The sequence below is a fragment of the Hylobates moloch genome, unplaced genomic scaffold (genome assembly GCF_009828535.3).
Source record: "Hylobates moloch isolate HMO894 unplaced genomic scaffold, HMol_V3 SCAFFOLD_10, whole genome shotgun sequence".
NCBI classification, from domain to species: Eukaryota; Metazoa; Chordata; class Mammalia; order Primates; family Hylobatidae; genus Hylobates; species Hylobates moloch.
Genome location: NW_026652285.1, coordinates 3397182 through 3411870, shown reverse-complemented (window position 1 = coordinate 3411870; position 14689 = coordinate 3397182). Strand labels below are relative to the sequence as shown.

The 14689-nt window shown below is 39.6% G+C and overlaps 1 protein-coding gene and 1 non-coding gene across 3 annotated transcripts in view; both read right to left on the bottom strand.

Annotated features, from left to right (window-relative positions):
- Window positions 1–5309: 5309 nt before the first annotated feature.
- On the bottom strand, window positions 5310–5416 carry LOC116476102 (U6 spliceosomal RNA). Its single transcript, XR_004250154.1, has one exon. It is a non-coding gene; the product is annotated as a U6 spliceosomal RNA (small nuclear RNA).
- Window positions 5417–12133: 6717 nt separating this feature from the next.
- Window positions 12134–14689, bottom strand: part of DGKE (diacylglycerol kinase epsilon) — a 29999-nt gene continuing 27443 nt past the window's right edge. For both annotated transcript variants that reach the window (XM_032162816.2, XM_058444952.1), the window contains exons 11-12: window positions 14365–14476; window positions 12134–14005 (exon numbers count right to left, since the gene is read on the bottom strand). In XM_032162816.2, coding sequence (XP_032018707.1) covers window positions 13826–14005; window positions 14365–14476 — 292 coding nt within the window. In that variant the 3' untranslated portion in view covers window positions 12134–13825. The remainder of the gene's footprint in view (window positions 14006–14364; window positions 14477–14689) is intronic.

Sequence of the window (14689 nt, the reverse complement as noted above, 5' to 3'; positions counted from 1 at the left end):
GAGCGTTCCTGTAGCCCCAGTTACTTGGGAGGCTGAGGTGGGAGGATCACTTGAGCCGAGGACTTCAAGGCTGAAGCGAGCTATGATTGCTGCACTCCAACCTGGGTGACGGAGTAACACCCTGTCTCAAAATAAACAAATAAATACATGAATAAAGAAAAATTTCATCTCACATATCCAAGAGTCCCAGCTAGGGCAGCTGCGGGGTTGGTTGACAACATTGTCTCAACATTGTCATCAAGGGCTCCTTCCTTCTTGCTACACCACCTTTCTTGGCCTGTTAGCTTTGTCCTCGGCGTTGAGTCCCTCGTGGTCAGAAGATGGCTGCAATGCTGCAGGCATTGCACCCAGTCATGATACTGTCTCTGTCTTTTTAAGAGCCAGGAAGCCTTTCCTGAAGGCAACCTGCAGATCTCCCCCTCATATCTCATTGGCTAGAGTTAACTTGCACGTCCACCTCCAATTGCAAAGAGAATGGGATTCGCATGCTGGTTACTCCTGAGTTGGGGTGGATCACCTTCTCTGAGTATTTGGCTGTCATTTGGACTGAGCTGGCAGTCTGCTGCAGGGAAAGAGAAGGGAAGCGGGTGTTGGGTGATCAATCAACAGCTGTGCTCTGGTTATCCACTGCTGTGTAGCGGCCAAGACAAAGTTGATGAAAACAACAGCTCCGGTCAATTCCATGTGAATGTCTGAATGTAACTTTACAGTCTATGTATTTAAAGCCATGTTTATTTCTTGTTCCTCAAAACCAGCTCTCCCCTGTGTTGGGGAACAGCTCCACCACCGCATCATGGTGACCTTGCATGTATCCACTTAGGCAGAGTCTTGGCAGAACGCCTCATGGTCTTCCTCGATGTGGGAGGCTGGGAGGCCTGTGTACAGAGCCACTGTGAGGAGATCTTCTGTTTGCCTCCTTATCTCTCCTGGGAAGCTGTCATGAGACAGTTTCTCATGTCTTGGGGGTTCTGGTGACGCGGAGGCTTTCTGTCCTGGCTTCCTCAGAATAGAGCTTCTAGGATTAGCATTTCAGCAACGGAGTATCCCACAACTCACACTGCAGTCATGTGGGTCTTTGTTTTGGTGTCATACACTTCATGGTATGTAGGACAAAGATCACAGGAAGCTGGCACATTTATTCTTTTTGCTGTCTACCTAAGTAATAAACTCTCTAAATCTTAAAGTAGCTCCTTGTAACTTGACTGGTTGACTCAGAATTTGGCTTTGGCCTTGATACCCTGCACCTCCACACTTCTATCATCAACAGAGTGTACACAATAAATAGTCATTGAACACATTCGTTCTTCCAAGGCTGAAAATCTTGAGAGATCCCTTACCCCTTTCCTCTAGATATCCTACATCTTGGCCTGTCAATTCTTCCTCCTGAATGTTCTCATTTCTGCCTCTACGTCTATCGAATAACTTTCCTGTTTCTAATCCTTCTCCCTTACAACTCATCTTCCACACTGCTCCCAGAATAATCTTAAAATGCCATTTTTGTACATGGCACCCTAAAGTTCACAGTTCACAGATTTATGGCATGCTTTAGGTTCTTTTTTTTTTTTTTTTTGAGATGGAGTTTTGCTCTCGTCACCCAGGCTGGAGTGCAATGGTGCGATCTCAGGTCACTGCAATGTCCGCCTCCTGGGTTCAAGGGATTCTCCTGCCTCAGCCTCCTGAGTAGCTGGGATTGCAGCTGTCCGCCATCATACCTGGCTAATTTTTGTGTTTTTAGTAGAGACAGGGTTTTGTCATGTTGGCCAGGCTAGTCTCAAACTCCTGACCTCAGGTGATCAGCCCACTTCAGCCTCCCAAAGTGCTGGGATTACAGGCGTGAACAACCGCGCCTGGCCACGCATCAGTCTTTTCTTCTTGCCAGCTTGCCAACATGTTGTTCCCAGACCATGTCAGAATGGCATCTCTTTAGAGGTGCAGCCTAAGTGCCAGTTTTTTCCTCCAAGAAACGTTTCTCCACCACTAGCTTTTCTGTATATGTGCTGCCAAAGCGAGCACTCTCCAGCACTAGCTTTTCTGAACCTGTGTGTTACTGACTTCTCTGTGGGCTTGTGGATGAATCAGAATAGAAAATGGCCAGAGACAGAAGAAGATAACCAGACAGAACAAGCTCATTGCCAGTTTATACTAAATATGTCTGAGATACCTCAGCTAGGACTGGTATCCTTGGTTCAGAGGTTCTTAACTGGAGTCTCAGAGGCCCTTGAAGTTGGCTGCAAAATTCTGCTGTATGCGCCAAACTGCTAGGGTCAGAGGGAGGGAGGAAGTGTCTCTAACTATAGCCAACCTCTTAGAGAGGCTGGCTTATGATACAATAAAGGCTAGGAACCCCTGACCTAGGAAAAAGATGGCATAACTTAGTGGGAGAAAAAATAAAGGAGGAACAAACGCCACTAAATTTTGGAATCACAAGACTGGATCAGTATCCTAGCTCTGTGCAACCCTGGCACGTCATTAGCCTTTCTGAATCGCAATGTACTCATTTAGAAAAATTATATCTACTCTGCCTCCTCAGTTGGGTTTCTATGGGGCATACTTTATAAAAAATTGTTTTATAAATGATCATATGCCCTGCTAATATGTATGTTACTTGACTCCAGACCATACGGCTTTGTTTATATGTTCCCATTTACATAATGTCTTACTTATTTAGAAATAGTAGGTTCTTACTTTTCTCCCCCTCCCTCCAGTTGTCTGAGGGTTTCATTGGCCCAGAGTCCATTGCCATTACTTAAATCATGGTCAAGATTTAGTATCAGACTGAAGGTCATGGCTCCTTTCACCAGTCTGATAATGGGAGGCCCACTCTGGCCACCTTATTTAATCCTGATTATCTCCCAAAGACCCTATCTCTAATCAACTTGTGAATTTGGGGATTAAGTTTCAAATACATGAAATTTAAGGGAATACATGCAAACCATAACATTAACCAATGCATTGCTAGATATGTAGTTATCTAGATGAATGGGAAGAATCACAACTAATATTAGAACCTGCTCCTTCCTACATGTGCTTGAGTAATTCAGGAAACTGCTTTTATGAAAGGGTTTGGTATCCTTCCCTTGGTAGGTGGGTCAGATCGACAAACAGCACTGGGAAGAAGCAATAGAAGCAAAGGAATGGCCTATAACTACTACTGATTTTATCACTGGTAATTTTTCTCTATGCCTAGAGAAAAATCCGTCAATGGGGCTGGGTGCTCTGGCTCATATCTCTAATCCCAACACTTTAGGAGGCCAAGGCAGGCAGATTGCTTGAGCCCAGGAGTTCAAGACCAGCCTATGCAAAATGGTGAAACCCTGTCTCTACTAAAAATACAAAAATTAGCCAGCCATGGTGGTGCATGCCTGTAGTCCCAGCTACTTGGGAGGCTGAGGTGGGAGGATCACTTAAGCCCTGGAGGGAGAGGCTGCAGTGAGCCATGTTTGTTCCACTTAACTCCAGCCTGGGCAACAGATTGAGACTCTGTCTCAAAAAAAAAAAAAAAAAAAAAAAAGAGAAAAGAAAAACTGGGACTAATCTCAGCAGTGGTCCAGACTCCCTCTGTAATCAAACTCTTCGGTTTGATATAGATTATAGGAGACTGAACTACTCTATACAACGATGCAGATATAACACCAGAACATGACCATGATACCCTTAACCATATCATAGAGAGCTCACTGAAATTAGGCATTGGTTCACTGGAAACTCTAGAAGCAAATGGAATGACTCTATAGTACCACTATAGAAAATAAGTAGTTTTGTTTATTGGATAAATACTCGGGGCATATTTGAAGAGGAAACAATCATCCTTAGTTGTTGATGACATACATGAGTTACTTTATCAAGTACAGTGAACTGTTTTTGGTTCCAACTCCAATTTTAAAGCATAACCATTCAACCTGGCAATGTGCAAATGCAGATATGACAAAGAATAGCTATGGCATTCATGTCACCCCCAACTGGTGGATAATGGGATTCACTTTGCACCTTTCTCTCAATAATACTGGATTGGTCATCTTTTTTTTTTTTTTGAGATGGAGTTTTGCTCGTTGCCCAGGCTGGAGTGCAATGGCGTGATCTCGGCTCACTGAAACCTCCTTCTCCCGAGTTCAAGCGACTCTCCTGCCTCAGCCTCCCAAGTAGCTGGGATAACAGGCACCCACCACCATGCCCAGCTAATTTTTTTGTATTTTTAGTAGAGACGGGGTTTCACCATGTTGGCCAGGCTGGTCTTGAACTCCTGACCTCAGGTGATCCACTCGCCTCGGCCTCCCAAAGTGCTGGGATTACAGGCATGAGCCACCACGCCCAGCCGGATTGTTCATCTGGTATGACAAATATATAAAGATTTTTCCACCTAAATGATCAGAATGTTTCGGCTATGTCCTACCTAAAATGACCAGATGACTCTAAATGTTAGTCAAATTCTGAACCTCAGGTCACTTGTACATAAAGTGAGCCCTCAGAAATGAGCCTCCTGAGTGATCTCCAGACCCAATCATACAAAGGGGTTACAGATTTCATTCTTTTGTGAGAGCTCTTTTTCCTCAGCTGGGAGCCTCTGAATTGAAAAAATTGCTTATTAGTATTTCAGCAACTCTTGAAAAAAGTTTTAGTGATGCTTACGAATTTTCTTCAAGCAGTACAATATGAGATGAATAATTTCACCTCAGCAGTACCCCAAAGTAGGAGTTATAACTGACACTTTAGCTGCTCAGCAGGGAGGAGCTTATGATGTTTTCATGTTAACAAAACATTAAGTGTTTGTTATATTTGATATTGTTGCCCAAAATGTAAAAGTTATTAAAGAACACAAGGTTTTCATCTCATTAGCACTGCCTCCCTTGATTTATTCAGTTGGTTAAATCTTGGCTCCTAGGAATCTTTACTCAGGGTTATTTTTCAATCCTTTGCTATTATTCTCCTTGTAGTTATTGTGTTTACCTATACACAGTGGGTACCCATACACAATGGCTTACCCAACACAGTGCATTGTATTCTCTCAGTAATTTTTAACATTTATTTGTTAGCGACAGTGTTGTGCTCTTTGACCCAGGCAGGAGTACAGTGGTGCAATCCTAGCTCACTGTAGCCTGGAACTCCTGGACTAAAGTGATCCTCCCAGCTCTGTCTCCTGAGTAGCTGGTACTACAGGTGTGCGCCACCACACTCAGCTAATTTTTTTTTTTTTCCAATTTAGAAAGTTTATTTTGCCAAGATTAAGGACATGCATGGGCACGGGACACAGCCTCAGGAGGTCCTGATGACATGTACTCAAGGTGATCAGGATTCAGCTTGCTTTTATACGTAAAAATATGGAACATTTCATGAATTTGCATGTCATCCTTGTTCAGGGGCCATGCTAACCTTCTCTGTATTGTTCCAATTTTAGTATATGTGCTGCTGTAGTGAGCACTACCCAGCTAATTTGTATTTTTTTGAGATGAGGTCTCAGTCTGTCACCCAGGATGGAGTGCTGTGGTGCAATCTCGGCTCACTGCAACCTCTGCCTCTCAGGCTGAAGCGATCCTCCTACATCAGCCTCCTGAGCAGCTGGGACCAGAGGTGTGTGCCACCACGCCTGGCTAATTTCTTGTATTTTTGGTAGAGACGGGGTTTCATTATGTTGCTTAGGCTGGTCTTGAACTCTTGAGCTCTAGCAATCCACCCGCCTTGGCCTCCCACAATTCTGGGATTACAGGTGTGAGCCTCCATACCCAGCCCTGCCCAGCTAATTAAAAAAAAGTTTTGGTTTTTTTTTGTAGACATGGCGTCTTGTTACATTGTCTCGCTGGTCTTGAACTCCTGCTCAAGCAGTTCCCCTACTCTGGCCTCCAAAGTTCTGAGATTACAGATGTTATTCACAGAGGCTGGTCCTTTCAAGGATTTTAAGTGCTTTCCAGTAGTCACTCATATGTCAAAAGATTGCCGTAAGGATCAGACAACTGGAGGAAACCAGCATGGACTATGTCATTCCCGAGGGCGACTCTGAGCCCTAGCGCAGCTATTGATAAACATCTGACTCTTCTTCCTAGACTATGTCAATAGCAGTAACAGAGTAATGCTATGCCATTTGGTCACACTCTCAGCTTGCTGACAGGGTGACTGAAAGTGGGGAACTGTCAAAGCAAAATTAAAATGGAAACTAGGCTTGAAACATTCCTGAGCAAACAAACCAACTAGGCCTTAAAAATAGCCCTAACCTACTTAAACTGTAAACATAAATGAAACTCAACCGGTCATTTTTAGTAAATGCTTATGTTAGAAACAAAACTTAACCTCAGCCAATCATAAGCAGCCAACTAACATGATCTTGAGACTGGGGACTTTCCAAGAAAGTAAGCCAAAAAAGGCAACCAATCAAATCATTTCTTAATTTTGCTTCTGTATCCACCCTATGAATACTTGCCTCTGATGTTGTGTCATTGAAACACTAAATCCTCATTGGGTTTGGGGTTTCCCAAGTCACGAATTGCTTCTTAAGTACATTCTAAAATTTTATTGTCTGCTTTTTTTTCTTTTACAATAGTCCATGTGTAATACTTTTAGCTCATCATCTCCAAACTCCTTCCGTGAGTAATTTTTTGGTATATTATGTTTCCTTGTACAGGGAATTCCTCAGACAGCCGCATAAGCCCTAGTCCTAGTACTCAGAACAATGACACGTCTGCCAATATTTAACACTTTTAAAATACTGTTGTTGGTGGTTGTGTTGACGATGAAAGGCAGTGGGGAGGATGGCCTGCGTTCAGTCTCTAGCTCCGGGCTACCAGTGTATAACATGGAGCCAATAATGCCTACCTCACAGAAATACAGATTATAAAATAAAAAGTAAAAGCATGTGACACCTTACTGTACAATAAATGTGTGAAGCTGTTTAAGTCCAAACATGGAATCATTACATGTAAGATGGCCTATATGTGAACGTCAGCTGCTATCACAGCCACATTCACATATATGTAAATTATCAAGGGGCATTACGCTTGGCACTGTTTAAAAGAAAGCAGGCAAGTGATCAAGTGCATTTTTATTACAAAAATTTTATAAAAATGGATTTCCAGGTAAAGATGGCAGAGTAAAGCAGGACTACAGAATATTCTTCCTCTAATGCCTAATAAAATGAATAAAAGATGTCACATGCCACAATATGTTTTTCAGATCGTTACTGATAAATCAGAAAGCTTTATGAAAATCCAGATGGAAGGAAACACACAGTCCTGCCATGCGTATTAAGATGCATTCACTCTCCTGCCCTAATAATTATCATATAACCTTATGGTAGATGATAGTCAATTAGTTGCCAACCAGTACTTAAAAATTAGATTTCATATACTCTAAACTTCTATCTTTTCTAGAAAAATAAATTCTGTTCACACTAGGCCTGCTTCCCAGGAATGATGTGCTCCAGTTTACCAAAGTCTCTACAACTCTTACCTTCATTGCTTGTCTAGCTCCTGTAAGCACTTGCAACCCGTAGGTGGGCATTAATTCCCATTCTTACAGAGAAAGAAAATTTGAGGCTCAGGAAGAACAAGTAACTGCCAAGTGTTAAGTTACAGTAGTGGAGGCTGGGTTTCCATTCAGGTATTTCAAATAAATGATACATTTTTCCATACTCTACCAACTGAAAATAAGGTGAATTCACCTATTTAATCCCACTTACTGCTCTACTCTGCCAGGAGCCAGTTGATATGCGTGAGAATGAATGTTTCTCCTAACACTGTATATGATTCTGTGCTCTCAGGCTACAAAAGCCATGCGATATGAATTTTTTATTCTTTCCGTCTAGAAGTATGTGATTCAGAACTTGCCACATATATGTTTGCCCTGCTGTGGACCAAGAACTATTTTTTGGGACACTAAGTCAAAGCTGCTTATTGTATCTCATGGTTGTGTCAAAAAACTACACAGTATCATACTTAAGTGCTGCACTTTTAATTTTATTACAAAACAAGCAAGTATCTTCAACATACCAAATGCTTTCACATTTCTGCCTGCAGGCACTGACCACAAATATACAGACCCAACACAACAAAAGCAATTAACACAGGGTAATTAAGTGGTAGTTACAAGTGGTGGACAGGGGAAAGTGCAAGAGGCCAGCTGGCTGCCCAAGTGGAGTCACCACATGTGTCATCAACATTGTGGGTTTAGGGATCCAGTGCAATCAGTTCACTTCTAAGAGGACTGGGGTTGAGGACTCGAGCTAGGCTGCTCTAAACTTGTACAAACAGAATTACAAATGAGAGTGCCAATTTATCTGTAGGGTTCGTTTACGCAGTTCAAATCTGAAAGACTGCTGGCAGAGCCCTGAACTGGATGGAGAACAAACGTTTTTATAAGCCATCATCATCCAACTCCACAAAGTGCCTGCCTTACTCCAGGGTTTTTCTCAGCCAAATCTACTCATCAGATCAGGATGCCCTATTGCCTGGACGTCAGAGCAACAAGGAAAATAACTGAGCTTTCCAGCTCTTCCTTTTCAACATTCCATGTTAGTCACCAAAAAGTAACACATAATGGAAATTCTCTAGATTACAGCTTATTTCCTGTTTAGTGCATTCTGTGTTGATGTCGTCCTTTAATAGTGAGGTAGCTCAGGGCATCCTTAGAGAGACTGAAGTGTTCTTGGTCTGATAGTCTGACATCTGATACCAGCAACACATTTCTTTTTTTTTTTTTTTTTTTTTTGAGACAGAGTCTCACTCTTTGGCCCAGGCCGGACTGCAGTGGCGCTATCTCGGCTTGCTGCAAGTTCCGCCTCCCGGGTTCACACCATTCTCCTGCCTCAGCCTCCTGAGTAGCTGGGACTACAGGCGCCCACCACCACGCCCGGCTAAATTTTTGGATTTTTAGTAGAGACGGGGTGTCACCGTGTTAGCCAGGATAGTCTCAATCTCCTGACCTTGTGATCCGCCCGCCTCAGCCTCCCAAAGTGCTGGGATTACAGGTGTGAGCCACTGCGCCCGGCTTTTTTTTTTTTTTTTTTTGATGGAGAGATGGACTCTTGCTCTGTTGCCCAGGCTGGAGTGCAGTGGTTTGATCTCGGCTCACTGCAAGCTCTGCCACCTGGGTTCAAGCAATTCTCGTGCCTCAGCCTCCTGATTAGCTGGGATTAAAGGCATGTGCCACTGTGCCTGGCTAATTTTTTTTTGTTTTTAGTAGAGACGGCGTTTCCCCATGTTGACCAGGCTGGTCTCGAACTCATGACCTCAGGTGATACGCCTGCCTTAGCCTCCCCAAGTGCTGGGATTACAGGTGTGAGCCACCGTGCCCAGCCTCAGCAGCACATTTCTATTTATAGTTTTTAGGTGATTTATTTTCTGCAGACATTCTTGCAGATGGTTAAGCTCGATCATTTAAGTTTTACAAACGTCTGTATTAGAGGATGGCATTTTAAAATTCTTTCCCCAAAACCCTGGAATGTACCTTTTTGGGCTATGCAAGCCTCATGCACTGACTACACAGGGCCATATGGGTAAATATATATGTATTGATGTGTATTTACATATCTAAAATTAGATACAGACTACATACTTAAATTAGAAACACACACAACAAAGGCTAAGTTCGCTGCTTTACTATTCAATAAAATAGCTTTAAAAACTGTGAAACAGCCAAGTGGCCACATTCTAAGCAGCAACGGAGACCTCCAAAATATTCTGTCTACCAAAAAAACATGAAGTTTCTGAATATGTAAAAATTAGTAGAAAATCAATTAGGTGACAAAGTCATTATAGTAGTGGCTTTCAAACCCTTTATAAAAAATAGCAGAATCATTTTAAATGTGGAATTATTTCATCTACTGAGATCTGAAGCAGCACTCAGTATACACAAGTGTGGCTGCATTGATTGCAGTGAGAAGGCAGGAGCTTCCATGGCTCATTGCCCCTTGGAGGCGCACTGCACTAACTCCTGAAGCAACTCCTTGTCCCCCAACACTGCATGGGTCACAGTCCAAAAACTGATTCCACATATGAATCATACCAATTTTTATGTAACAGAGTTCAGACAAATATATCAATTTGGGTATCATACAAATAAGTTTTTCATAGAGTTCTTTTAGAAAGGTGATTTTGAGGGAAGAGGACAGTGGAGTAGAAGAAAAACAATTTTGAGAACATACAATTAATTCAGTTTTTCGGCATGGTATCCCACCTAGCAAAAGCCCTAGGTGAATACATGAGGTTCAGACCAGATGCTTTCAAATTTCAGTATGCTTAAGAATTGTCTGAGCTGCTTGTTAATAAAAACAGAGATTTCTGTGTCGCATCTCGAGAGACACGGAATCATTAAGTTAAGGGTTGGGCTCAGGAATCCATACTTTCAACAGCCCAGGCATTCTGATGCTGCAGATAGCCTGCAGCGCATACTCTGAGGAACAAGAGAAAGGCTTCAAGGAAAAAAACTGAAAAAGACAGGGGGACACTGCTTAAAAGCAAAACCCAAACCACCTTTTCTGTCTTGTTGCTGAGAATGAATTCAGATTGGGATAAACAACCTTTTCTTTCTTTTTAAATATCTAGATATTTTAAATATATCTACTTATATTCCACTGTCTTCAACTGGGTAGAAATATTTAAAAAATTATCAATATAAAACGCTGGTTCTTACTTCAGTATTACCATTTTGAAGGAAAACCACACAAAACCATTACCCATTCTAATGACTTTCTTGGCCAAATTATGTATTTGGGTCCACATTAATCTTTAAATTAATATAACCTTTAAAGTTTTCAAGTTAGTGCAAATTTAAAATTCAATAAATATATTAAATACAATTTTACTTTATATTACAAATGCAAATCATTTTTCTTTTGACATGCTTATTCATTTTTACAACGCAAATTGACTTTACAATTTCTGAGTCACAGTATACTTTATAACTCTAAGCAAATGTATTTCACGGAGCAAACACTATATGTTTTTGACATACTCTAAAAAAATAAAAATAAATAATTTTGATTATAAATTTGTATAAACATCAGCTACATTAGGGGTTCACAGCTAATTGTTGCAGAAAACCTAAAACAGTTAAATCATGTAACTTTACTAGTAGACAACTTGTATTTTAAAACACAAGTCAGTTTGATTTCTATTAAACATGACAAAACACTGAAAATTATCATCATCTGCCTACGGGATCTTTAAGAGCTGCCAGGTATTCAGTATTTAAGCCACTATGTTTATAGGAATTAGGAATGTATTGGGATAGTAAAAAGATGAGAGAAATCTGGAAACAGACATGGAGATATGATTTACTTCACGTATTTCTTCCTGAGAATGTAGAAGTTATTTTTTTAAATATCAAGACAATTTAAAATGGAACAGGAAAATCTTATGGCAATTTTTTTGGTAAAGTGTAGAATCCCTGGTAATATAAACAATCACTACCCTAATATGTAACTTGCAAACATGAAGTCTTATAAATTGTACTTATTTAAACAAGGCACATGCCTATACATTTATTTGAAATGCTGGGTAAATGTGCCCAAAAAAGTAAGTGAATTTTGCAAAAATAAGATAATGATATGTTTTATGATATGGTATTCTGAAATAGCTTCCCTAAATGAAATCTAAATAAGTGAATAAGCCAGCAGAAAAACTTCATGACAGATCAGTAGTGATGCAAAAACCTTACTAGATTATGATAACCAAAAAATCAACTTATTTAGATAAATGAGGGCATTTTACATAAGCCTGTTCTAAATACAATGTAATATTATGGTTGGTATTAAAATTATAATTTTTAATTGTAGTTTTCACAATTAAAAACCTGTATTAGTTATTGTGATTATTTTAATTCCAACATCCTAAATTGATTTGCTTCTACTACAATTAGCACTACAAATTATATAACAGGTAAACTATAACCTACAGTAAAGTGGATTTAACAGTGTATTTATAAAATGTGATGTCTTTAACAATTTTGATCATGAATGAAAGGATAAACTTCATAATACTCAGAACATGATTGGCCCATTAAAAAAAAACAAAACAAAACTCTGCCATCCTCACTGCCATGGTTACCTACCATGAAAGGTATATAAATAAGCTGAAAACAGATCTGCCCACGAAGTTTCTCAAGACTAGAATTTAAGATCACCCGAGGAGATCTGGAAGAGGTTAAGTTAGCAAAATAAAGTATTTCATAAAATGTACTGACTACTGTATACATTACTAAGTTGCTCTTTGAAAACACGGTCTGGGCCTGAGGCAAACTTAGGTTTATGGCAATTCACAGATGACAGGTTCATAATAGACCCTCAAGGACAGCTAATGGTATTTTGGGGGATACATTCTGATCTTTCAGAGATTAATGTCATGAAAGACCACAAAGCCTACAAATGGGCCATGTGTCAGAAAAACACCAGGCTGGATGCCCACTGGGTCAGCCTACCTGTGGGTCATGACCCTTGGGCTGGTCAACAGCAGCGAACAAACACCCTCTAATGGGAACCATGAAACTAGCCCTTCAGTAAGTTTGTGGCAATTGAGGGGCAAATAAAACAATGAAACAAAGCTTTCAGTTATCCAAAAGTAGTTCCCTAGTGCTTTTCATGCCCTCCTTCATTTTTCAATACAATGAGGAATATTTGTGAATAAGAATATCTAGATTTCTGTCAGGAGAATTAAATTAGAATTTTAATTAATAGACTAAATTTCTATCTGATTGTGACTAGCAGAATTTATGTGATCAATTTAACTTATTAAATAAAGCTACAATTTATTAGCTTTATTTAATAAATAAACACTAAACGTAAACACTAAACACAGGTACCATACCACAAGGTAAATAATAAATAATTTAAAAATATATCTCTCTCATTTTAATATAAATATGATATAAACATTTTAGCAACGATTTCTGTCCACTTACCTCCCTAAGGGGAAATTCTGTTAAAAGACTACTGTATTTCAAAATACTACAAGACCACCAAATTTTTAAAACTTATCAGTCAGCCTTGAGCTTTTCCTAAGCAATTAATCTCACTGTTGTTTCCTTTAAGCACATTTTGTGAAGTGTTGACACTGTCTTTTAATAAAAAGAGAGGCTGATAAACTGTTCAGCTCAGAACCTATAACTTACAATCCAAAGTGCTCTGAATCTTATTTCTTACCAATTCACTTATCTGTTTCTCTTTTGGCTACACTGGTGTTATAAAAAAGATCCCGAATTTCAGCTCAAGTGGTTACCTACAGAATTAAACAACATTTACATGTCTGAATAAGTTCCTAAAATAAAAATTGTAATACAAATTTTAAGTATGATCTTTTTTTACTATTCTCCTTTTGGGAGTTTCTAGAAATCAATACATACACTTGGTTTGGGTTGTAGAAAATCTTAAGAGGCATGCTGCAGGAGGATGCCCACAATTAACCATGTTGATTTGACAGTAATCATTTCCTTTCAAAAAAGCAGGTTAATTTGATCTTTCCACCCACACCTTGTTGGAGATATAATGTGTCCATCCATTGTGTGTCCGTCATATGCATGGTTCAAAAATAAGAAATGAGACAGCACATACTTCAGAGTGAGTCCCACTCTCAAAACAGTCATAACAAATTTTCACTCTCATGTAAGTTTTTGTGACTTTTCGTAAGTGAATACTATTCATTTGAAGTATTTTGCTGAAAAAAGAACAAACATTTGTAAATAACTGAAGGCTGGCTGGTTTGGGGATGCTATTTACAAAAATGTATACCCATTATACTACTAGTGAAATTAAGACTGAATAGCTGATAGAGAATTTCTATTAATACTTTTGGATGAACATGTATCTACTTGCGTGAGGATTCTATGCAGTTTCCACTCCCTCATTCATCTATTCGGTCTCCTTTATATCTTCTTGATCCGAAGTACTGGAGATGTCATCATCTGTTTGTTCTCCAGAGAAATATAACATCATTGCATGTGTCTTGTGAGTTATGGTGACAGTGCAGGGCCCTTGGGCCCAAGGCTCCCCATCCACCTGCATCGGCATCATGGAGCACTTCAAAATCAGCTGATATTAGAGAACAAATAATGTTTAAAGTCAGTCCCCCAAAATTTAGAAAGCTCTTCCTTAATAATACCATCCACAATCCCTTAACCCTTATGCATTTCATTTTTAGAAAATATTAATCTGAATATGTTTTTATTCATTGATTAAGGAATTCTTTTTTCAAGTGAACGTTTTATCTCATGGATCTTGAGCCATGTTTCTGTTTATTCCTCATCCCACTCTAGCCCCTAGTGTACAGTGACCAGCTGCATGAGCCATAAACCACTGTTTAAAGAAAGGTATAGCATGTATACTTTACATATCAACAGCTTAGAATTGGATTGGGACAAATTAGCCTGTTACAGCTATATTTCACCTACCCTCACTGTATGTGCCTGTCCTATTCGAAAAGGATTAGCCAGTTTTACTTGAATCTGAGCACAGTGGAAAGACCCATATACTCCAACGACTTCCAGTAGACCATCGTCATGCCTAAAATTAGAAAAAAAAATATGGATTATATGATGCAATGAAATAAAATCAGTTATGCTAGCGCAATTACTTTTTAACACAGTTGGACCATCAACTTAAAAAATATTTACAACTAATGAGATATACAAAAAAGAAAATTTGAGGAAAAATGTTAAAGTGTATAAACAAGAGATTGCTTTAAATAGAATAGTGACATAAAAAACCAGACCACAA